Source organism: Pristiophorus japonicus, chromosome 2 (assembly GCF_044704955.1).
Source record: "Pristiophorus japonicus isolate sPriJap1 chromosome 2, sPriJap1.hap1, whole genome shotgun sequence".
NCBI lineage: Eukaryota > Metazoa > Chordata > Chondrichthyes > Pristiophoridae > Pristiophorus > Pristiophorus japonicus.
In genome coordinates this window covers 313,863,834-313,890,499 of record NC_091978.1, presented here as the reverse complement: position 1 = coordinate 313,890,499, position 26,666 = coordinate 313,863,834, and the positions used below count along the sequence as shown (strand labels likewise).

The following is a 26,666-nucleotide window of genomic DNA, read 5'->3' as shown; positions in this document are numbered from 1 at the left end:
CGTCTGCGTTGTTCAAAGTCAAATGCGAACAGACTCTTACTAGTTATCATGTTGCTTCTAGCCACGTGCTTTCCTCCCCTATTAATTTTACAATTAAGTGATTCGATAAAGACACGCACATCTTGCGTGGTAACGGCGAGAAGGAATTGTGAGTATTTCAACGAGAACCATGATAATCCCCTGGTTTCACCTCTACAGTGAATATTTGTCATACAGATTGTGCTTGAGTGGGTCAGTATCCGGCTATTTCGCTGTCTCGATAAGTTTATCTGCAGACCGGGAAGGTCCCAGGTTTGATCTTCAGTATGTGCTGAATAGCAGATTTCAGTAGGAGTGCTATAATTGGCTTTGTTGCTGACAGTTAGGAAGGAGGAGGGGTTAGAGTAAATAAGTATAACTTGTTTCCACTGAGAGGAGGACACAGATTTAAGATAATAAAAACAGAAAATGATGGAAATACTTAGCCGGTCAGGGTCAGAACAAGAGTCATCGACCTGAAATGTTAACTCCGTTTCTCTCTCCACAGATGCTGCCTGACCTGCTGAGTATTTCCAGCATTTTCAGTTTTTATTTAAAATTTCCAGCATCTGCAGTATTTTGCTTTTGCCAGATTTAAGATGAGTGGCAAAAGAACCAGTGGAGAAGAGAAGTTATGATGATCTGGAATGCAGTGCCTGAAAGGGTGTTGGAAGCAGATTTAATGGTTATTTTCAAAAGGGAGAAAGGGAACAGGTCAGTCAGCCTAACCTCAGTGGTGGGCAAATTGTGGAAAAAATTCTGAGGGACAGTATTAATCATTATTTTAAAAAGACATTGATTAATCAAGGAAAGTCAACATGGAATTGTTAAGGGAAGGTCCTGTCTGACTAACTTGATTGAATTTTTTGAGGAGGTAACAAGTAGGGTGGATGAGGGTAGTTCGTTTCATGTAGTCTACATGGTTTTTAGCAAGGCTTTTAACAAGATTCCACATGGCAGACTGATCAGAAAGGTAAAAGCCCATTGTGTCTCTCCCCTACAGGCTAAGACAGGAGAAATGATAATGGGGAATAAGGAAATGGCAGAGAAATTAAACAAATACTTTGTGTTTGTCTTAATGGAATAAGACACTAATAACCATCTGGAAATAGTGGAGTACCAAGGATCTAACGAGAATGAGGAACTGAAAGAAATTAGTATTAGTGAAAAAATAGTACTGGAGAAATTAATGGGACTGAAAGCTGATAAATCCCCTGGACCTGATGGCCTACATCCTAGGGTTTTGAGAGAGGTGGCTATAGAGATAGTGGATGTATTGGTTGTCATCTTCCAAAATTCCATAGATTCTAGAAAGGTTCCCACGGATTGGAAGGTAGCTAATGTAACACTGCTATTTAAGAACGGAGGGAGAGAGAAAATGGGGACTACAGACCAGTTAGCCTGACATCAGTAGTAGGGAAAATGTTAGAATCTATTATTAAGGATGTGGTAACAGGGTACTTAGAAAATAACAATAGGATTGGGCAAAGTCAACATGGATTTATGAAAGAAAATCATGTTAGACAAATTTGTTCAGAGAATTTTGAGATTGTAACTAGCCGAATAGATAAAGGGAGACCAGTGGATGTGGTGTATTTGGATTTTTCAGAAGACATTTGATAAAGTGCTGCAGGATATTGGGGGTAATATAATAGCATGGATTGAGGATTGGTTGACGGACAGAAAACAGAGAGTAGGAATAACCGGGTCATTTTCGGGTGAGGTGCCGCAAGGATCGGTGCTCGGGTCCCAGCTATTCGCCATCAATATCAATGATTTTAGATGAGGGGACCAAATGTAATACAGGGTATATCCAAGTTTGCTGATGATACATAAGAACATAAGAAATAGGAGCAGGAGTGGGTCACCTGGCCCCTTGAGCCTGCTCTGCGATTTAATAAGATAATGGCATCTGATCATGGACTTGGCTCCATTTCCCTGCCCGCTCCCCATAACCCTTTATTTCTTTATCGCTCAAAAATCTGTCTACATCTCTGCATTAAGTATATTCAATGACCCAGCCTCCACAGCTCTGGGGCAGAGAATTCCATAGCTTTACAACCCTCCTGAGAAGAAATTCCTCCTCATCTCAGTTTTAAATGGGCGGCCCCTTATTCTGAGACTATGTCCCCTAGTTTTAGTTTCCCCTATGAGTGGAAATATCCTCTTTGCATCCACCTTGCCAAGCCCTCTCCTTATCTTGTATGTTTCAATAAGATCACCCCTCATTCTTCTGAACTCCAATGAATCTTGGCCTTTATTGCAAAGGGGATGGAGTATAAAAGCAGGGAAGTCTTGCTACAGTTATACAGCTACACTTGGATTACTGCGTACAGTTTTGATTTCCATATTTACAAAAGGACATACTTGCTTTGGAGGCAGTTCAGAGAAGGTTCACTAGGTTGATTCCGGAGATGAGGGGGTTGACTTATGAGGAAATGTTGAGTAGGTTGGGCCTCTACTCATTGGAATTCAGAAGCATGAGAGGTGATCTTATCGAAACATATAAGATTATGAGGGGGCTTGACAAGGTAGATGCAGAGAGGATGTTTCCACTGATGGGGGAGACTAGAATTAGAGGGCATAATCTTAGTTTTAAATGGGCGGCCTCTTATTCTGAGATTAGGAGTTTCTTCTTTGAGGGTTGTAAATCTGTAGAATTTGCTGTCTCCGAGAGCTGTGGAAGCCAGGACATTGAATAAATTTAAGATGGAGATAGACAGTTTCTTAACCGTTAAGGGGTTATGGGGAGTGGGCAGGGAAGTGGACTTGAGTCCATGATCGGATCAGCCACGATCGTATTAAATGGCGGAGTAGGCCCGAGGGGCCGTATGGCCGACTCCTGCTCCTTTTTCTTATGTTCCGAAGAGTAGGCCAACCTACTCAAACCTATCTTCATAAGTCAACTCCCATATCTCCGGAAACAACCGAGTGAACCTTCTCTGATCAGCCTCCAATGCAAGTATATCCTTCCTTCTATACGGAGACCAAAATTGTATGCAGTACTCTAGGTGTGGCCTCACCAATTCCCTGTACAGTTGTAGTAGGGCAATACTCTATCCCCATTGCAATAAAGGCCAACATTCCATGTGCCTTCCTGATTGCTTTCTGTACCTGCATACTCACTTTTTGGGTTTCATGCACAAAGACCCCCAAGTCCCTCTGTATTGCTGCATTTTGCAATTTTTCTCCATTTAAATTATAATTTGCTTTTCTATCTTTTTCTGCCAAAGTGGATAACCTCATATTTCCCCACATTATACACCATCTGACAAATTTTTGTCCACTCATTTAGCCTGTCTATATCCTTTTGCAGATTGTTTGTGTCCTCCTTACAATTTGCTTTCCCATCCATCTTTGTATCATCAGCAAAAGTGGCTACTTTACACTTGGTCCATTCATCCAAGACATTACTATAGATTGTAAAAAGATGAGGCCCCAGCATCGTTCCCTGCAGCACCCCATTAGTTACTGTTTGCAGACTGGAAAATGACCCACTTATCCCGACTCTGTTTTCTGTTAGATAGCCAATCCTCTACCCATGCTAATATATTACCCCCAAACCTGTGAACTTTCATCTTGTGCAGTAATCTTTTATGTGGCACCATATCGAATGCCTTCAGGAAATCCAAATACACCCAATCCACTGGTTTCTCCCTTATCCACCCTGTTCGTTACATCCTCAAAGAACTCCAGCACATTTGTCAAACATGATTTTGCTTTCATAGAACCATGCTGACTCTGCTTGATTAAATCATGCTTTTCCAAATGTCCCGCTACTGCTTCCTTAATAATGGACTCCAGCATTTTCCCAACGACAGATGTTAGGCTAACTGGTCTATAGTTTCCTGCTTTTTATCTGCCTCCTTTTTAAAATAGAGGCATTACATTTGCGGTTTTCCAATCCGCTGGGATCATCGCAGAATCCAGGGAATTTTGTTAGGTTACAACCAATGCATCCACTATCTCTGCAGACACTTCTCTTGACCCTAGGATGTAAGCCATCAGGTCCAGGGGACTACTCCCATTATTTTACCGAGTACTACTACTTTAGTGATAGTGATTGTATTAATAAGTTCCTCCCTCCCTATAGGCGCTTGGTTATCCACTATTGGGATGTTTTTAGTGTCTTCTACCATGAAGATCGATACAAAATATTTGTTCAACGTCTCTGCCCTTTCCCTGTTCTCCATTATTAATTTCCCAGTCTCTTCCTCTAGGGGACCAACATTTACTTTAGCCACTCTTCCTTTTGATGTACCTGTAGAAAATCTTACTATCTGTTTTTATATTCCGTGCTCGTTTACTTTCATAATCTATCTTCCCTCTCTATCATTTTTTTAGTCATTCTTTGCTTGCTTTTAAAAGTTTCCCAATCCTCTGGCCTCCCACTAGTCTTGGCCATATTGTATGCCCTTATTTTCAATTTGATACTGTTGTATCTTGAATAAAGAGTCAGACTAGATACTGCAAGCTCAAAGTAAGGTGTGACCGTAGTCCTTTATTACAGATCTCGGAGTGCCTCTCCAGCCTGTGAGGCCTTATATACAGGTGCTCCCAAGGGATTGTGGGATCCCTTGGGACTCCAAGGGACAAGCCCTCTGGTGGTTAGACATGGTATTTACAGGTTGACATACATAACAGATACCATCCTTTATTTCCTTATTTAGCCACTGATAGTTATCCCTTCTCTTACAGTCTTCTCATTGGGATATATTTTTGTTGTGAGTTATGAAATATCTCAAATGTCTGCTAACCGTCCCATACTTTAATCTATTTTCCCTCTCCACTTTAGCCAACTCTGCCGAATGGCCTACTCCTGCACCTATTTTCTATGTTTCTATATCTTTGTAGGCTCCTTTAATTAAGCTTAGGACATTGGTTTGAGATCCAACTTTCTCACCCTCCAACTGAATTTGAAATTCAACCATGTTATGGTCCCTCATTCCTAGAGGATCCTTTGCTAGGAGATCATTTATTAATCCTGTCTCATAACACAGTACCAGATCTAAGATGGCCTGTTGGTTCTGCAACTTACTGTTCAAGGAAACTATCCCGGATACACATTATGAACTCTTTCTTCATGGCCAATTTGATTTGTCCAATCAATATGAAGACTAAAATCGCCCATGATTATTGCTGTTCCTTTTTTACAAGCCTTCATTATTTCTTGATTTATACTCCATCCAACAGTGTAGCTACTGTTAGGGGGCCTATAGACTACACCCACCAGCGACTTTTCCCCTTTATTATTCCTTATCTCCTCCCAAACTGATTCAACATCTTGATCTTCTGAGCCAATATCATTTCTCACTAACACATTGATCTCATTCTTTATTAACAGTGATACCCACCTCCTTTTCCTTTCTGTCTGTATTTCCGAATTGTCAAATAGCACTGAATATTTAGTTTTGAGTCCTGGTCCCCTTGCAACCACGTCTCTGTAATGGCTATCAGATCATACCTATCTGTGCTGTCAACTCATCTAGAGTTTAAAAAAATGTTTTAACCTTTTTTTTTCCTGCTTTGAACCCCACTTCCTGATTCACCTTTATGTTTATGCATTCTGTCCTGCCCTGGCACGCTCTGGTTTTCACTCTTCCCCCCCCCCCCCCCGCCACTGTGCTACCCTGCTCCATTGCCTTCTCCTTATTCTTTGACTTTTAAAATTTTCGCTCACCTGAATCCAACCCCCCCCCCCCCGCCCCATTAATTAGTTATTTGATTCACTAGGACCCTAGTCCCAGCACAGTCTAAGTGGAGCCCATCACAGCAGAACAGCTCCCTCTTACCCCAGTACTGGTGCCAATGTCCCATGAACCAAAACCCATTTCTCCAACACCTGTCTTCGAGCCATGTGTTTAACTCTCTGATCTTATTTACCCTATGCAAATTTGCTCGTGGCTCCGGTAGTAATCCATAGATTCTTACATTTGTGGTTCTGCTTTTTAATTTGACCCCTAGCTGCTCATACTCCCTCAGCAGAACCTTTTTCTATGTGTTGGTACCCATGTGGACCACGACAACTGGATCTTCCCCCCGCTCCCACTCCAAGTTCCTCTCCAGCCCTGAGGAGATGTCCTTAATCCTGACCGCGGGCAGACAACGCAGCCTTCGGGGCTCATGCTCTCGGCTGCAGAGAACCGTATCTATCCCCCTAATAATACTGTCCCCTACCACTACAATGTTTCATTTTACTCCCCCCACTTGAATGACCCCCTGTACCACGGTGCTGTGATCAGTTTGCTCATCGTCCCTGCTCTCGAACCTGTTGGACAAGGCTGTGGCTATTCCATCCTGAGTCCCCATACTTTCCTCACTCACTCACCCTCCTGTCCTTGACCACAGATCGTAAAATCGTATTTGAATTAATTAATCTAATTGGTGTGACTAGCCCCTGGATTGCGGCATCCAGGTAACTCTTCCCCCTCCCTGATGTGTCGTAGTGTCTGCAGCTCGGATTCCAGCTCATCAACACGGAGTCGAAGTTCCTTGAGCTGCAGACACTTGCTGCAGATTTGGTCGCATGGACCTCAATGGTGTCCAGCAGCTTCCACATGTTGCAGCAGTGATGCATCGTCTGCCCTGCCATCTCTAATGTATTTAAGTAATTAGATTTAGTGCTACACTTTCGGCTCATCATCGCCCATTTGGCGCCCATATAAGCACTGAGATTCAGGCTAACGCCCATTTTTGATGAAAAATGGAAAGTAGCACCTGATTATAGCTCATTTATCGTCGGCGCAACTTTCGGCATACAGGAATGAGCTGCATCGACCGATGTATTTTTAAAAAAGAATTACATCATCCTCGTGCAAGGCCGAGAATACTGGTTATAATCAAAACTAGTGCCGGATTATCGCCCAGTATTGATGACTAATCACATGCTGCAGAATAGAGATGGGAGGTGGTTTTTGAAGAGCATTGTGTCCAAAGAGGTGGCAGACTGCTCACGAGGAGGAGACGTTACACCCAACGTATTTACAGGGATAAGCGATCATACCTGGACTTGTTCGATAACAAGTGCGTTAGAAGGCTGCGATTCTGAAAGGAGGTCATCAGTGAGATATGCCAGCTAATTAAGGGAGATCTGCAGCCTACCAGCACCATCAGGACCGCACTGCCCGTTGAGATCCAGGTTACTGCGGCACTTTACTTCTACGCATTGGGTTCCTTTCAAGCCTTAGCTGGTGACATTTGCGGTATCTCTCAGCATGCCACACATTGCTGCATTCGACAGGTGACTGAAGCCCTTTACGCACGCAGGATGGACTTTATAAGCTTCCCTATGACCAGGGAGGCACAGACTGAGAGGGCTTTGGGTTTCTTGCGAATAGTAAACTTCCCCAAGGTGCAGGGAGCAATAGAGACTGGAAGCACATCGCCCTGCGAGCATCTTTACAGGATGCAGAGGTGTTTTTGAACTGAAAGGGATTCCGCTCCCTGAATGTGCAACTCGTTGTCGACCAGAAGCAAATAATCATAGCAGTAAATGCAAAATTTCCGGTGCACACAACTTGCATGAGAGCACTGTCTCTGACCTGTAACAGCCAGCCACATGGTCACGGTTGGATGCTGTGGGATAAAGATATGGCCTTGCCAGCTGGCTCATGATTTCCCCCCCCCGCCCCCCCAGCTTAAGTCCCAGACAGAAGCAGAAGCGCTACAACGAATGCCATATAGCTACACGCAATATCGTCAAAGACAATTGAAACAGTTCTTCAGATGCCTGGACCACCCAGGAGGCAATCTGCAATACCACCCTGAGTAGGTTGCTGAGTTCATTGTGGTGTACTGCATGTTACATAAACTAGCTATCAGGACAGGACAACAATTGCCAGATGGGACCACCAGTCCACCTCAGGAGAGAGGGGTGCGGAAGAGGAGGAGGGTGAGGACCTCGGGGAGGACAATCAGACTGGCGATGAACCGATGCCCCCACGACCTCCCCCGCCTGCCCCCACACCACTGGAAAAGCCCCATGGTAGTTACGTAACTGCAAAACTCCTGCATCAACAGCTCGTGAATGAACGCTTTGCGTGAAATTATGCTGGTGACAGTTACAATTGCATTAAGTTTCATTCTTGCCTGGCCAGTGTTTCCAACCATTGTATTGATGTTTTACTGTACGTTATTAGAAGATACTTCACAACAATTGTAAACTTAAATAAAATTTTAAAATAATTCAACGTAATTTTTTTTAACAAAATCTATATAACACCCCCAACCCCCAAGTGAACACATTTTTTTAGCAGCACAATATAACAACACCCTCCCACAATTTTTTTCAACAATTTTTTTTTAATAACAATAATATATGGCCCCCCACCTGCGGCCATGCTTCCTTCCTGTACCTTGACCCCCTCCTCTTCCCCCCCCCCCCCTCCCTTGTTGTAACCCCCCCATTTCCCACAGCTAAATACTGTAGAATCTTTGGAGGAATATAGAAGGCGAAGAGTTAAAATTAAAAAGGATATTAGGAATGCTAAGAGAGAGCATGAAAAATTCTTGGCTAGTAAAATTAAAGAAAACCCAAAGATGTTCTATAAATTTATTAAAAGGATAACTAAAGAAAGGGTAGGGCCTATTAGAGACCACGCGGGTAATCTTTGTGTGGAGGTGGAAGATGTTGGTATGGTTCTAATGAATACTTTGCGTTTGTTTTCACAAAGGAAAAAGGCAATGCAGATACTGCTGTCAAGGTGAAATTCTGGATGAAATAAACTTAGTGAGAGGGGAGGTATTAAAGGGTTTAGCAGCTCTGAAAGTAGATAAGTCCCCAGGCCTGGATGAAATGCGAAGTAAAAGAGGAAAAAGAGGCCTTGACCATCATTTTCCAGTTCACTTTGGATTTGGGAATGGTGCTGGAGGACTGCTAATGTAGTACCCTTGTTTAAGAAGGGAGAAAGAGATAGGCCGAGTAATTACAGGCCTGTCAGCCTAACCTCAGTGGTGGGAAAATTATTGGAAAAAATCCTGAAAGACAGGATAAATCAACATTTGAAAAGGCAAGGATTAATTAGGGACAGTCAGCACGGATTTGGGAAGATCGTGTTTGACGAACCTGATTTAAGTTTTTTTGAGGAGGTAACCAGGAGGGTCGATGAGGATAGTGCATACTGTTGTGTATCTGTAAAGCATACACTCCCATGTTCTGCCACCAGGAAGCTCATCCCCTGAAGTCCCAAGAGATCCCAGCATCCCTTGGGAGCACTGTATATAAGCTAGCCCCTAAGGCCTGTTCCTCACTCTGGAGTATCTTATTAAAGACTGAGGTCACTGTTACTTTAACCTCCCTATGCGCAGCCTCATCTGTGTTAGGAACACAATACATACGATGTAGTGTAATGGACTTTAGCAAAGATTTTGACAAGGTCCCACATGGTAGTTTGGTCACGAAGGTTAAAATCCATGGGATCGAGGGCAAAGTGGCAAGTTGGATCCAAAATTGGCTTAGAGGTAGGAAGCAAAGGATAATGGTTGATGGATGTTTTTGTGATTGGAAGGCTATTTCCAGTGGGGTTCCGCAGGGCTCAGTACTGGGTCCCTTGTTTTTTGTGGTATACATCAATGATCTAGATTTGAATAGAGGGAGTATGATTAAGAAGTTGCAGATGACACAAGAATTGGCTGTGTGGTTGATAATGAAGAGGAAAGTCATGGACTACATGGATATCAATCTACTGGTCAGGTGGTTGGAGCAGTGGGAAATGGAATTTAATTCAGAGAAGTGTGAGGTAATGCACTTTGGGAGGGCTAATAAGGAAAGGGTATACACATTAAGCGGGTAGGCCACTTAAAAGTGTAGCTGAGCAAAGGAACCTTGGAGTGCTTGTTCACAGATCCCTGAAAGTAGCAGGCCAGGTGGATAAGGTGGTTAAGAAGGCATATAGAATGCTGGCCTTTATTGGCCGAGGCATAGAATACAAGAGCAGGAAGGTTATGCTTGAATTGTATAATACTCTGGTGAGGCCACAGCTGGAGTACTGCATGCAGTTCTGGTCGCCGTATTATAGCAATGACATGATTGAACTAGAGAGGGTGCAGAGGAGATTTACTAGGATGCTGCCTGGAATGGAGAATCTTAGCTATGAGGACAGATTGGATAGGCTGAATTTGTTCTCATTGGAACAGAGAAGACCTCATTGAGGTGTACAAAGTTTTGAGGGGCCTGGATATAGTGGATAGCAAGGGCCTATTTATTTCCCTTGGTGGAGGGGTCAATTACGAGGAGACACAGTTTTAAGGTGGTTGGTGGAAGGTTCAGAGGGGATTTGAGGGGAGACTTCTTCACGTAGAGGGTTGTGGGCGTCTGGAACTCACTGCCTGTAAGGGTGGTGGATGCAGAAACCCCCTGCACATTTAAAAGGTGCTCTGATAGGCACTTGAAGTGCCATAACCTGCAGGGTTATGGATCTAGAGCTGGTAAGTGGGATTAGACAGGATAACCTCTTGTTGGCTGGCGCAGATACGATGGTAAGTACTGCAGCGAATCGAATACGGCCAGGGTGATCTCCTGGACTAGTTTGATCACCTGGATGGGTCGGAGAGGAATTTTCCCAGATTTCTTTTCCCCCAATTGGCCTGGGTTTTTATCTGGTTTTTGCCTCTCCCAGGAGATCACATGGCTCCGGTTGGGGTGGAGTGTAGATTGTTTTGGTGCAAGGGGTGTCGCAGTTGTGTGGGGCAGACTGGTTGTGCTGGGTGCTCTTTACCTTTCCGCCATTGTTCATTGTTCATAGGTTTATATGTAACCTTCAGGGCTGCTGACCGAGGGGCATGTGGCTCTTTTCCAGCAGGCGCGGACAAGATGGGCTGAAATGGCCTCCTGCGCTGCAGATTTCTGTTTCAATGTAATCCCCGAGTAATAGGACCAAGACAAAGACGTCTTGCAGCAGAGCACGTCCAGGGCTGCTGCTGTGGGTGGGGGTGGGGGGGGTGACATCGGCAGAATGACCTCAGTGGATGGAGGAGAAGATGTTTGCGAAGAAACATCTTCCGAGTCAGAAGGAAGTTCTTCCTCCTGTCTCGCATCTGTTGTGCTGATTGGTGCTACAGCACTTTGGGGTGCAGTTCCGTATCCCAAAACTATCGCATGCCGCAAGACATTGCCAGTCGGTCATTCACCCCATTGCCGCAACTCCATGCCCTCTGTTATTCTCGCAGATAGTGTGGCAATGTTGCCGGTCAACCCACCAAGCGCCTGGAGGAGCTCTCGACCTATGTCGACGCTCGCACTTGACACTGACACCGTGTCCTCATTGATATCTGCCCGTTGCAGCACGTGCCTACCTCGCCGACTCGACCTCCGCGGGGTCAGCGTGGGCACTGGACGACTTGGAGTGGCTTGCTACAAGCCGCTTGGCTCCGCTACTTCATCCATTGAGGCTGACGTGGCTGCAGGTACCATAGATGAAAAATCAGGCTCTGTTTCGTCGTCCTCCTCCTCACTTTGGTGGTCGTCATCCGTGGTGGTGACCTGCAGCGGTACAGGTGTTGGTGCAGGGGCCACCTGTTGTGTTTGCGGTGCTGGAAAACATAATTGAGGTTATTAGAAGAAAAGGGGAGGCATGAGAATGCTTGCGCTGCGCTGGCATATGTACGAGGAGCAACACTACTGCAATAAATGTGAACGAGAGATGTTACATTTGATTAACACTAGTACAGAAACTGCATACATAACATCACATCATTCGTATATTATAATCAAATGCCATTAAATTACTTTAAATTACCACTGGTTTACCACTGCTTTACACTTTGCTCACATAGTGCAGCAACGGGATCTGCACGATTATGGGTGCCCACTAATGCTGCGGCACGTTCTTCTAGGTCGGTCAGAGGGTGCAGCTCAGCAGGGGAGTCCACCTCTGCTCGGCATGATTCTTGGATATCTTCCTCTGCAAACGTAACAAGAGCATGGCATAGCTAATTGTCTAGGTACTATTACGGAAACACAACAGATAATTGTAATCCACAATTAGTCACCCCACATGCTATTCATCTTTTACCGTTGTATGCTAATATGGTTTGTATCAACAAAAGATGCATGGTTATAACATCTACGTTCAGAGAAAATATTTAATAAGATCGTGTTTATGAACTAATGCTTGACACCAAACATCTCGTGTACAATCTCCAGGAAAGGCCCCATCCACGGGCCGTGCCATTCGGTGCCTGAGGGGAGGTAGAATCGATGGAGGTCCCCCAGGGGGGAATCAAGACCGCTGGTGAACTCGTCTGACAGGACTGGAATAGGAGGGGGCACCGTGACATGGGCAGACAATGAGCTAGGGCACCTCTTCCCCCAGTCTAGGCTGTGTCACTGTGTGAGTGGCAGCAGCCGGAGAGACTTGCATAGTCTGGGTAAAGGTGACCGGACCCCTCAGTGCTCAGTCATACCCCATCTACCAACATAACCAAAAAGGAGACAGTGCCCAAGTTAAAGACTTGCTCACAGCGCACAAGAATTCTCCTAAACGAAAGTGGTAGAAATGCCAAATGTTTGCGGTCTGTCTGATTCCACTGCTTTCCTTTTAAATATTAATGAATACTGTTGATTAAATGTAAGGCATCTCAGCAAAATTAGACTTAAAGGCCGCACGTTCCGACCCCAGTTCAAATCTTAGCAGGGAAGCTACCCAAGATTACCCAGCTTAATTACAATCCGGCAGATTTACATTCCAATTAATGAGTCAGTGCATCATTATAATTTAAAATGTAATAATTGAATACTTACTCTTACCGATGCAACCAGACTGTTCCACCGCTTGTGGCACTGGTCTGCCTCACGCCTATCGTGGATCACCGATGAGACTAGAGCAGCGATATCGCCCCATATTTTTTGATATATGTGATAGCAATCATAGTGGAAAGTCTAGCCTTTAGTTTTTAGTTATTAATCCCGGCCCCTAATTTAAGGCCCTTTAATTTAAAGCAAGAAAAGAGAGAAAAACTCACCAACCAATCACTTCCCTGCCTTCCTGTCACGTCGAATGTAGTTGCCCTGTTCTCCTTTGTCACCCTCTCTTACCTGCTCGTGCTGCTTCCTGTGGTGGCTGGGCTGCTGCTCTTTTATGCTCCGCTGCTCCTTGGGTGTTCCCTCCTAGGTCGGGGGCGGGGGGGGGGGGCGGCGTTGTTTCTCATGGCTGGCTGCCCGCTGCTGTTCAGCTGTTCCCTCCTAGGTCAGGAATGTAAGTTGTGAAGAGGATGCAAAGAGACTTCAAGGGGATAACAGACAGGCTAACTGAGTGGGCAAGAACGTGGCAAATGGAATATAATGTGGAGAAATGTGAAGTTATCCACTTTGGTAGGAAATATAGACAAGCAGGGTATTTTTTTAAATGGTGAGAGATTGGGAAATGTTGGTGTTCAGAGGGACCTGGATGTCCTTGTACACAAATCACTGAAAGTTAACATGCAGGTACAGCAAGCAATTAAAAAAGCAAATGGTATGTTGGCCTTTATTTATAAGAGGATTTGAGTGTAAGAGTAAAGACATCTTACTGCAATTATATAGGGCCTTGGTGAGATTGCACCCTAGAGTATTGTGTACAGTTTTGGTCTCCTTACCTAAGGAAGGATATACTTGCCATAGAGGGGGTGCAATGAAGGTTCACCAAACTGATTCCTGGGATTGGGAGATTGTCCTATGAAGAAAGATTGAGTAGACTAGGCCTATATTCTCAAGCGTTTAGAAGAATGAGAGGTGATCTAATTAAAACATGCAGAATTCTTACAGGGTAGATGCAGGGAGGATGTTTCCTCTGGCTGAGGAGTCTAGTACCAGGGGTCATAGTTTCACAATAAGGGGTCGGCCATTTAGGACTGAGATGAGGAGAAATTTCTTCACTGAGGGTGGTGAATCTTTGGAAGGCTGTGCAGGCTCATTCTTCGAGTATATTCAAGACGGAGATCAATATATTTTTTGGATATTAAGGGAATCAAGGGATATGGGGATAGTACAGGAAAGTGGAGTTGAGGTAGAAGATCAGCCATGATCTTATTGAATGGCGGAACAGGCTCGAGGGGCCGAATGGCCTACTCCTGCTCTTATGTTCTTATGTTCGTGTTCTAAGGGAAAGTGGCAAGTTGGATCCAAAATTGGCTCAGTGGCAGAAAGCAGCGGGTAATGGTCAGTAGGTGTTTGTGACCTGGGGTTCCACAGGGCTTAATACCAGGCCCCTTGCTTTTTGCTCAATGATTTAGACTTCAGTGTAGGGGGCATGATTTAAGAAGTTTGCAGATGATAAAAAGTTGGCTGTGTAGTTGATAAGGAAGAAAGTTGTAGATTGCAGGAAGATATTAATGGACTGGGCAGAAAAGTAGCAAATGCAATTTGGTCTGGAGAAGTGTGAGGTATTGTGCATTTGGGGAGGACTAACCAGGCAAGGGAATATACAATAAATAATAGGATAACCTGTACTTTGAAGTGTAGAGGAACAGAGGGACCTTGGAGTGCATGTCCACAGATCCCCACAGTTAGATAAGGTGGTTAAGAAGGCATACGGGATACTTTTCTTTAACTGAGGCATAGAATATGAGAGAAGGGAGGTTATGCTTGAACTGAATAAAACGCTAATTAAACCACAGCTAGAGTACTGCGTACAGTTCTGGTCACCATGTTACAGGAAAGATGAGAGGGCACACAGGAGATTTACAAGGATGTTGCCAGGATTGGAGAATTTTAGCGATGAGGAAAGATTGGATAGGTTGGGGTTGTTTTCTTTGGAACAGAGGAGGCTGAAGGGAGACCTGATTGAGGTGTATAAAATTATGAAGGACCGAGATGAGTGGAGAGGAAGGACCTATTTTCTCTAGCAGAGAGGTCAATAATCAGGGGGAATAGATTTAAAGTAATTGGTAGAATGATTGATTAGAGGGGAGTTGCGAATTTTTTTCACCCAGAGGTTGATGGGGGTCTGGAACTCACTGCCTGAAAGGTGGTAGAGGCAGAACCGCTCATCGCATTTAAATAGTACTTGGATATGCACTTGAAGTGCCGTAACCTACAAGGCTACAGACCAAAAGCTGGAAAGTGGGATTTGGTGGGAAAGCAAGTGATCAGGAAGGCAAATGGAATGTTGGCCTTTATTGCAAGGGGGATAGAGTATAAAAGCAGAGAAGTCCTGCTACAACTGTACAGGGTATTGGTGAGGCCACGCATAGAGTACTGCGTACAGTTTTGGTCTCCATATTTAAGGGAGGATATACTTGAATTGGAGGCTGTTCAGAGAAGGTTTACTAGGTTGATTCCAGAGATGAGGGGGTTGACTTATGAAGATAGGTTCGAGTAGGCTGGGCCTATACTCATTGGAGTTCAGAAGAATGAGAGGAGATCTTATCGAAATAATGAAGAGGGCTCGACAAGGTGTATGCAGAGACGATATTTCCACATAGGCGAAACTAAGACTAAGGGGCCTAGTCTGAGAATAAGGGGCCGCCCATTTAAAACTGATATGAGGAGAAATTTCTTAGGGTTATAAATCTATGCAATTCTCTGCCCCAGAGATCTGTGGAGGCTGGGTCATTGAATATACTTAAGGCAGAGATATAGATTTTTGAACGATATGGGAATAAAGGGTTATGGGGAGCGGGCAGTGAAGTGGAGCTGAGTCCACCATTGGATCAGCCATGATCTTATTAAATGGCAGAGCAAGTTCGAGGGGCCAAATGGGCATCTTTGGAACTGGCTTAATGAAGTGTAGTGAATGGTGAGACATAAGAGTACCCTCCCCCCAGTAATGGTCATGTGTGAAAGGAATGGCTTGGACATTGCAGGAGCTGGCGTGGGGTGGTGCCAACCTGGCACATCATGTGTCAGCCAGGATGTACAGCGTCAAGTGAAGTAGATGTGCCCATGGTGAGGCTATCCCTGGCCTCCCGGGCAGCAATGTGGTCGTGTGCTAATGTCCTGTGTCCTGTGCAGCATCAGTTGATTGCGGCGATGGTTGGTGGTGTTTAGTGATGCTGGTGTGTTTAGTGATGTTGGTGTTGGGTTGATTGTGGTGAGATTTTTTTCAAGTGCACTGATGATGCTGGAATAGATGGCAGGTGAGGTTGAGATGACAGAAACAATCTGTCAGTGGTGAGAGAGGTTGCTCCAAGGAGGTGACAGTGAATAGAGAGTTCACTACAAACACTTCCAAACTGTATGCAGCCCAAAAGTTTCTTCCAAATCCTGAAGGCTTCAGCATTGGAAAGTGAACAGCTGTGAAATGGTAGCTTTTATACCACATCTGCAGCTGTCAACTAGCCAAAGTAATGGAGAGTCATGGAGAACCCGAACTCCACTTACCTGGCATGAAGCCCGAGGGGACGGCAAACTTGTCAAATGTTGGTAAAATTGTAAGTGCCTGCTTTTAATCCTCTTAAGTTGCATTCAACTACCTTAATTAACTGACCCGCCGCTTCATGTCGGGTCTGCGATCTGCATGCAGAACCGACAGTTGAGAAACTGACATGGAGGCGGGTTCAGCACGGGATTCCGTTCTGCTGTCAAGCAGGGCCATTTTGTCAGCGGGCCCGCCTCCAAACCCGCAATCGCAGGGCTGGGAAGATTCCGGCTAATGCCGTAAACTTTTATGATTCTATGATGGATATACTTGAAAAAGAAAAATGCAGGGATTTGGGTAAAGAGTAGAGGAGTGGGACTAATTACATAGCTGTTTCAAAGAGCATGCCAAATGGCCACCTGTACCGTATGATTCAAACTGACAGTCTCACTCCTCATCACTACTCAGTGTGCATTTCTTCAGTATACTTCACATACAAGAATATATCTTCTAGCATGAGGAAAATCAATGGCTGTGGAACAGGAGGAGAAAAAAGAATCAGGAGCTCATCGGGGCGGGGATCAAAAGGCATACCAAAGAGTTTTGAAGTTAAAAGCTGGAGGGATTTGCCCAGGGAGTTTCAAAAGGCAGGAGTGACTAGGGCAACAGTGGGTGAAGACAGGAGATGAGCTTAGTTGCAATACCCCTGTGGATGAATAGTCTGACAAGGCATACGCATGAATAACAATTTGGGAGAGGTACTGGTATTCTACTATCAACACACTACATTGCAACAGTAACTACAGTTAAACATTTACTTAATTTGCTGTAAAGTGCTTTGGGACATCCTGAGGTCGTGAAAGACACTGTATAAATGCAGGTTCTTTCTTTCTATATTGAAAATATCAGATCTTGCTTGTGTGGATTTCTAAATAAGTGTGTCTTGAAGCAGAAGAGTGATATTAGGTGCTTCCCCTAAGAGCTCTGAGTAAATGCATGGTGTAGTTTAGTCCTGAGCTGCACAGACCTGCAACATCCAGTTTTGATCACTGGCCTGTGCTGATTTAACTAATCTATGTGAGAATAGTTGTAGAGGTACCACAGTGGGCTTCAACGTCCTGAGCTTGGGACAGGAGAAATCAGCCAGGGGTTTTTGTCCTTCATAGCTACCTGATGACCTCTGCTAGAAAGTATGCGCATGGACTGGCATTTGTTTAGCCGAGGTTTCAATTGGGGACCAAAAGCATAAAAATACGGGTTTCCAAGGGCGATACGAGAGGTCTGTGCAAAATTGCTTGGGGATGATTTAGAGCAGGGGTGGGCAATTACTTGGACTGGAGGGTCACTTAACAAATTTTGGTGAGCTGTTGGGGGCCACCCACCAATGTTTCCCCCTTAGGCACGTGGCTGCACGATCGTGCAATAATCGCACGTACCCACGCAGGGCGCTCCCCAACTCCTGCAGCTGGAAGAGATACTGTGCATGCGCGGCTGCAGAGTGGCTGGCGGTGCAGCAAATTTAAAGGGACTGTGCGTGAAAAAAAATTAGAGGGAACACTGCATAAACATAAGCATTGCATAAACATAAATTCAGATAATCAGATGCAATCTTACATACACAACATGTATTCGATATTGCTTAGAAATGAATCAAAGGTAAAAGTTGAAAATGTTATGGTATCTTCTGGTCTCAGTAAATCAGTGCTGTGAAATAGAACTGAAACCTCTTTAGAGCCTGTGTCAGCATCAATTCCCCACCTCAGTCATCCTTATGTCACTCTGCAAAGATTACTAACGTCGTCCCAAATGGTGCCAGATGAAAACTCCACTGCCGTCGTACTCTGAGGGAGAGGAAAGATGCACTTTCTTTGGTAAAAAAATTGTGGAGATGAGCAGCCATGATACCACTCTAAAATGGCTAGGTCATATTAGAGAACGCAGTGCATTCTGGGTACGGACCTCCCACCATTGGGGCCCAGAATCAAGGAACGGATCCTTTTAAGATTGGACCAGGGAGAATTGCGCTTGAGAATTATTAATTTGAATGAAGTATTACTATGGTTTTTCCTTGGCTGCAGTTTGGGTCTATCTCTGATCCATGAGAAGTGAAAGTGGATAGATGAATGTGCAGCTCGAGCTCTGTCTCGTGTTCTGTTTCTGTCCCATCCAACGGGCCAGATAAAATGATTTGGCGGGCTGGATATGGCCCGCAGGCCGTATTTTGCCCACCACTGATTTAGGGAACCCAGTATCTCTGATTGGATAGGGTCAAATGTTCCCCCCCTAGGAAAATTATATTTCAGTTAATACAAAAGTATCTATTAAGCTAAATTTGCTGTCTTGCTATATAGTTACAGAAATATGTTTTCTTTTTCAGCCATTCATGGGTGTTGACAAAATAATTACAGATGAGAGGGTTGACATTTCAAAAATGTCAATGAACACGCAAGTTACAGAAAAGTCACCTTGCAGCAAAAAGAATGGTTCACTGATTTCATACACGTGGTGTTCCTTAATATAACACTGTTCTCTCGAGTCGAGGGGAAATTTGTACTAAGCCGAGTGATGTATGTGGGTAAAATCTTTTATTCATGAGGTCCTGGTCAATATGTGAACACCTTTAAAATCCAGGCAAGGGATGAAAAAATTCATTTAAATCTGCTTGTGGGGAATGTTCAGAGAGGTTCTTTTCTGGATGTAGCACGGCTTTAATCCACTGAACATGTCCTGTCTTTATTTGTTCCAAGGTACATTCCCCACCCCGCAAAGATGTAAGAAATTGTGCAATAGTGCCCAAGCGATGATGCAAGGTTTAATTTATAGGTCCATAAAATGCAATTAAAAGGCTATCTTAAGTTGTCAGCACTCTTCAAAATTCAGCAAGCTTATTTTTTTCATTCATTTAAATATGGACGCTTACCAGTTGAGTTTAGGATTGTCGGGTATATTACTTCGCTGTGCTCCTGATGGGGTTAATTAGTTGACTAATGGATGATCCACTTCTACCTAAGCTGTAGAAGCACTATGGGATGTTACTCTAATCAGCACCATCTGCAACACATTTTAAAAATTGACATTTTGGAAGTACCTGCTGCTCCCACAGTTGCAACAACAATTCCACCATTATGTGAAGAAGTGGCTGCTTTTGCTTGAACTGCAAAATTTGATTATGGGAATTTAACTTGTACTACTACAGGAAAAGTTTGAATGCTCTTTGGACAGCATGTACTGTAAAGTCAGCTGTAAGTTTGTAGTATTGAGTGACTAATGCAGTTTGGGAAACCAGTTTCGTACCACCCCATTCACAGGAATACGTGACATGGAAGAAAGTGGGTAGGATGCCGGAAAGGCTTGCAGATTCTTATTTCCACAACTTTCGAAGTGAGTCCGCCAGTGGACATGGCTGTTTAGTTTGTACGTACAAATACTGTACAGCGTAACTTGATGTTGCTGAAATGTTTCATATCACTCATTTGCTCATAAAAGAGAGTGTGTATAACTGATCACATAAAGTACACCATGCTGCGGAAATTACTGGTTGCATGTGGTGAACAATGATTGGCTGATCCTATCCAGCAAACCTGAAGAGATGTATTATATTATTTGAGGCACAACTCTACTACACTTCTAGAAATAGCTGTACTTTTACAGGAAGAGATATTTGATATTTGCAATTTCACCTGCATGTTTGCTGATGAGGATGTTAGCCTTTCAACACTGGGGTCAAAAAAAACAAGAATGGTTTGATGAAATTAGCAGTGCCTCTTATAGATCAGTAGATACTTTGACACAGCGACTACATCACTTTGCTTTCAATATAGTTAAGATTCAGCTCTAACAGTTTGCTATTTTGAGATGATGCCACATTATTAGGGCAGAAGAATAACGTCATTGTCCGTATGAATCAGTCTGTGAACTGTTCTCTTCTAACAAAGTGGTGTGACAATCACAGGATTCAGCTGGTGATTACTCATTTGCTCATTATCAGGAAAATGCCAAATCTATGATCACTTGCTTAATGCCAATCGTTGCTAAGCAATTGTGCAAAACCCGGATCTTGTTTCTGTGGAGCACAAGATATCTTTGGAATGAAGTGATCTAGGCTTGGTATGTGCAACAAAATGAGTTAGTCCCTCTTAGAGGCAGGGCCATAACTCTTTGTAATCTATTTGGTGGACTGTCTTGTAGCCAGGGGTTTTGGGCTTATATTTGGCAACCAAAACTAGGTGCCATAATAATAAGATAGTCAATGATAAATTCAGTAGAAACTTCTTTATCCAGAGAGACTGTCTGAGGTTCTCATTCTTGTTTTCAAATCCCACCTGGCTTCGCCCCTCCCTATCTCTGTAACCTCCTCCTGCCCTACAACCCTCTGAGATATCTGTGCTCCTCCGATTCAGATCTCTTGCGTATCCCTGATTTTAATCGCTCCACTATTGGCAGCCTTGCCTTCAACTGCCGAAGCCCTAAGCTCTGGAATTCCTCATCTAAACCTCTGCCTCTCTACGTCTCTTTCCTCCTTTATGACACTCCTTAAAATCTAGCTCTTTGACCAAACTTTTGGTCATCTATCCTAATATCTCCTTATGTGGCTCGGTGCCAAATTCTGTTTGATAATGCTACCGTGAAGCTCCTTAGGACGTTTTACTGCATTAGAGGCGCCTTATAAATACAAGTTGTTGTTGCTGAGCATGTTTTAGACTGTGGAACTCACACCACAAGTAGTAGTTGAGACGAATAGTATAGATGCATTTAAAGGCAAGATAGATGAGCACATGATGGAGACAAGAATAAAAGGATATGTTGATAAGGTTAGTAGATGAAGTCGAGTGGGAGGTATCTCATGTGGAACATAAACACTGGCATGGGCCAGTTGGGGCTGAATGGTCTGTTTCTGTGCTGTAAATTCTATGTAACCTCTGACCTGTTCACTAGTCAATCTGAGACCATAGAGGCAAAGGCTAATGAGAGGCTCTGTTGTTTTTGGGGTCAGTTTTATATTGAGGGCTCACGCAGGAGAAGGGTCTTGGTTGAATATGACATTTACTAAATAATAAAGTTTATAAAGCTAATTTGGCAAGACCATTAACTTTTCTCAAATACAGATGCCTCTGGTGGCTTGGTCATCTATATTGGCATATTCCACAGGATCTTTTGCATGGGGAACTTGCCGATGCTTCAAGGCAACTGGGCCAACTTAGTCTCTGGTTTGAAGACTTTTTTGCAAGAGGGATTTGAAAACTTTCAACATCAATACTGCAAACTGGGAAGAACAAGCTAACAAGAGACCACATGAGAGGGCTATGCTGTATCAGGGACCCTAAAAGGCTGAAGAGATGTGGCTGAGAGTAAAGGAAGGGAGTGAAGAGGAAAGTGGATCCGGTCTTAACTTAATCCTTTGCGAGCTTCATCATCTGGCACTGTGATTTACACCTGCACCATCTGTGGCAAAGTCTTCCGTTTGAGAATTGGACTCTTATGATGTTGCAGCATGGCAAACTGTTTTGGTGCTTGCACCATTGTTTTTCGAGATGGATGGTTGTCTTGCTTACTAAAGTTTGTAATTGCTGTAATTATATACTTATTTAATTCCTGTCTTGTAATTTATAGCTTAAATCGTGGCCTGATAGTGTTCATTTTTTTACCTAATGAAATTAAGTTGGTGGCACTTGCTCTGTCCAGTAAGCTGGAGTATAAGTGACTATGGAACTTTGTTCAACCCGTGAGTTTTGCTATATTTACTGTATTATAAGACACACTCTAATTTGCAGGGAGCATAATATCTGTTTATGGGAATGGGTGAAAAACTTAATAGCTAATCTCTCACAGATTTTTAGGTTAACAAACTTCACCAGAATTTAATTGTGTGGTGCAGTGCAACTCCATATCAAGTATAAAATCCTAGAATAGTACAGCACAGAAGGAGGCCATTCGGCCCATCGAGTCTGCACCAGCGTAAATTGATGTAATCTGGTTCGGTATTATTAACAAGGAAAACATTTTTGTCATCAAAATCTTAATTAACATGGTTGATCAGCTCTTTTTTAAAAAGGACTGCTCTTGAAGAAAGTTAACCATCAAGTCGAGTGGATGCACAGAGATGTACAATGCTGATAGTGACTAGCTCAACTGTTAGATTTCCTGTGGATTTCATTGACTGAAATATTTTATTCAGCATATACCTTTTTCTGCAGAAGTCCCTTTGTCTGAGATCTAATGTGCAGTATCTTTATTGTTGTAGTTGGACGGATAGTTCTGGAGCTGTTTGCTGATGTCTGCCCTAAAACGGCTGAGAATTTCCGAGCTTTATGCACTGGAGAGAAGGGAATTGGACCAACGACTGGAAAACCTTTGCATTTCAAAGGCTGCCCTTTCCACAGGAGTAAGTCAGTTGATGCACTATGGCACCATGAATATGTGACTCTCCGCTTTAAAATAACCGTGCATGCAAATGATGATAAAAAAATTGAAATAATTCTTTCTAATCTTTTCAGTTATAAAGCAGTTTATGATCCAGGGAGGAGACTTTTCCAATCAGAATGGAACTGGAGGAGAAAGTATCTATGGAGAGAAATTTGAAGATGAAAACTTTCATTACAAGGTTAAAAAAGAAGGGAGTGGGTAGTAAATACTTGTATAGTAGCTAGAACAGTGAATCAATGGTAATAGATAATGGATTTTGGGATTTGGATATGTGCCAATTTTCCATGGAATGTGTAAAATGCCACATAACGTTCTGCATCATGATATGAAGGCCCATCGTGTAGTTATAACAATAGCTGTTTGACTTGATCAACAATAACATAACCCAATGAGATTAGATTCTTGTTATTTGCCTCTGGGACAGAGATTCAAATCTAGCTCAAGCTGATAAGTTGAACGTCTCCTCTGTCTGCAGGGGTCGTACATGAAGAGTTTGGCCTTAATCCAATGTGCATGGACTCGGTACAATTTAACACAAAATGATAATTGGAAACTCTCGCACTGACTCAGTAAAGATTGACCTTCTGGGGTTTAAGGCCGAACCACATTGTTGAGTAGAGGGAACTTTACTCTTCGTCTAATCGTGCAATACCCTGACCTGGGGATGTTTACACAGTTGTGCGTGGCATGAAAAAGTTACATTTTTCAGCACTGACATTGAGCAAGAAAAAGTTTTATCCACTTCTGCCCTCACATTTGAGCTCTTGCACATTTATATCACAAATTACTGGCATAAAACTGTCTGAGATATTGAAAAGAACTCCCCCCAGTGGTTGTATATGAACGTGAACCTTTTTTTTTAAACCATATTGTCTTAGCCATAGATAAATCTTACTATATTAATGGACAGATTCATCAAGTAAATGTAGCTGACAAATATATTTGCATGGAAATGAAAAAGCAAAATCATTGTGCTCTGATCTATCTGTTACTCAATTTAGTACACATGTAAAATTGCATTTTTTATAGTTTCTTTATGGCTTAATTTTGTATTATTAAAATGAAGATTCTGGTATTTGTTCTTCACACAAGATATTTCTCTCTCTATCCTTGCAGCATGATCAGGTAGGACTGCTCAGCATGGCCAACGCAGGACCAAACACCAATGGTTCACAGTTCTTCATTACAACAGTGCCTACTCCTCATCTGGACAACAAACATGTGGTTTTTGGTCGGGCGCTGAAGGGAATGGGAGTGATAAAGATGCTGGAAAATGTAGAGGTGAAAGATGAGAAGCCTGTAAAGGTGAGAAGAAAAAAATAACCAAAACGCACAGAATAATAGTTTCAGATATAGCTTAATGCTTATATTTTAATTTATGTAATGTTTAAAATCTGACATTTACCTCTTGTTGCTTAATGAACAATTTTAGATTTAACATGACCAATTTTGAGCAAAGTGGTCGTGAGTTGGTTGCTGAGATGAGATGTTCTCCGGTTTAATGATAAAGGTGTAATGTACAAATATTTTCCCCAATAATGCTATTTCCTGGTCTTCAGTGACCAAAATAGTTAATTAACTTTACAAAGAAAACATTTTTTAATTGAGATGAGGCTATTTTAACCTCCTCCCCTTTTCCTTCTTTTTCACTGGAATATATTTTTGTTGAGCACTATGAAAAAGTTCCTTAAAAGTCCTCCACTGTTCCTCAATTGTGCCACCGTTTGGTTACTCTGTGTTTCCAGTCTACTTTAGCTAACTCTGCCCTCATCCCACTGTAGTCCCCTTTGTTTAAGCATAGTACGCTCGTTTGAGACACTACTTCCTCACCCTCAATCTGTATTACAAATTCAACCATACTGTGATCACTCATTCCGAGAGGATCTTTTACGAGGAGATTGTTTATTATTCCTGTCTCATTGCACAGGACCAGATCGAAGATAGCTTGCTCCCTTGTAGGTTCTGTAACATACTGTTCTAAGAAACAATCCAATATCCATTCTATGAATTCCTCCTCAAGGCTAACCCGTGCGATTTGATCTGACCAATCGATATGTAGGTTAAAATCCCCCATGATTACTGCCGTTCCTTTTTCACATGCCTCCATTATTCCCTTGATTATTGTCCGCCCCACCGTGAAGTTATTATTTGGGGGCCTATAAACGACGCCCACCAGTGACTTTTTCCCCTTACTATCTCTAATCTCCACCCACATTGGGCCCAAGTTTCCACAAGAAAAAAAATGGCGCCCCTCCGAGCTGGGCGCCCGTTTTTCACGCCTAAAACGGCGCCTAAAAAATTCCTCGGTATTCTCCACCTACTTACAGGTCCTCTGGCCCACGGCGCAGCCAGCGCGAGCTGTGGGGGGGGCGGAGCCAGGTCCCTGCGCTGAAAACAGTGCCGGGACCTCTGCACATGCACGCTACAGTCGGCATGCAAGTGCAGTAGCTCCAGGCGCCGAACTGTGTGGGAGGGGCCCGAAGCACGCAGCCCCGAGCCCTGGCTGAATGGCCTCACTGGGGCTGCGTGAATAAGGCTCCTCCCACGGCCAGCTCCTGCTCCCCCCCCCGACTGGATCCGACACCCGCTCCCCACCCCCCCCCACCCCCGCCGACCAGACCCGACCCGACACCCCCTCCCCCTCCCTCTCTCCCTCCCCCCCCCCCCCCCCCCCCCCCCCCCCCCTCTCTCCCTCCCTCCCTCCCCTCCTGCTCAGCGGCACGAACGGCTGCAGAATTCTCCCTGGCTGAAGCACTTTCACACAGGTAGGAAGATGGTTTATTTAATCTTTTCTTGGCTTATAGATGTTTATTCAGGTTGGATTTATTTGTAGAAGTATAAATAATGATTTATTGTTGAATTTAATGAGTTCCCCTCCCCCCCACCTCGTTCTGGACGCCTAATTTGTAACCTGCGCCTGATTTTTTCAGGTTTTTTCAGTTCTACAAAAATCTTCACTGGCTCCATTCTACTTTAGTTTGGAGTACATTTTCACTGTGGAAACTTTCAAATCAGGCGTCAGTGGCCGGACACGCCCCCTTTTGAAGAAAAAATTCTGTTCTAAAGTAGAACTGTTCTACCTGACTAGAACTGCAGAAAAAAAAATGTGGAGAATTGCGATTTCTAAAATAGTCCGTTCTCCACCAGTTGCTCCTAAAAATCAGGTGCGAATCATGTGGAAACTTGGGCCCAATGATTCAACATTTTGTTCATTAGAGCCAATATCGTCTCTCACAACTGCCCTGATATCATCTTTTATTAACAGAGCTACCCCACCTCCTTTCCCTTCTTGTCTATCTTTCTGAATTGTCAGATACTCCTGTATGTTTAATTCCCAGTCTTGGCCACCCTGCAACCACGTTTCAGTAATGGCCACCAAATCATAACCATTTGTAATGATTTGTGCTGTCAACTCATTTACTTTGTTTCGAATGCTGCGTGCGTTTAGGTAAAGTGTTTTAAACTAGTTTTTAAACCATGATTTTTAGTTTTGACCCCTCCCGCAACCCCTTTATATTCATGCATATAGTCCCTTCCTGTCACGTGGCTTACACTTATCCCAGTGCTACTCTGCTCTGTTGCCTCCTGCCTTTTGCATTCTTTCTTGGAGTTCTGTTCATCTGAGCTATCACCCACTCTAACTAGCTCAGAGCCCTCTCCTGGGTTCCCATCCCCCTGCCAAGCTAGTTTAAAGCCCTCCCAACCGCAGTATCAAAACCACCCGCGAGAACATTGGTCCCGTCTCTGTTGAGGTGTAACCTGTCTGACTTGTACAGGTCCCACCTACCCCAGAAGCGGTCTCAATTGTTCAGGAAACTAAAGCCCTCCCTCCTACACCAATGCCCCAGCTACGTATTTATCTGACTAGCCTTCCTATTTCTAACCTCACTAGTACGTGGCACTGGCAGTAATCCCGAGATTACCACCTTTGAGGTCCTGACTTTCAATCTT

General features: G+C 43.7%; 1 protein-coding gene across 1 annotated transcript in view; it reads left to right on the top strand.

The window, feature by feature from the left end:
* The window catches only part of ppid (peptidylprolyl isomerase D), a 48,446-nt gene that overhangs the window by 363 nt on the left and 21,417 nt on the right, over window positions 1-26,666 (top strand). Inside the window, exons 2-4 of the mRNA XM_070871780.1 lie at window positions 22,534-22,674; window positions 22,787-22,893; window positions 23,832-24,020. Of these exons, the coding sequence (XP_070727881.1) occupies window positions 22,534-22,674; window positions 22,787-22,893; window positions 23,832-24,020 (437 nt within the window). The remainder of the gene's footprint in view (window positions 1-22,533; window positions 22,675-22,786; window positions 22,894-23,831; window positions 24,021-26,666) is intronic.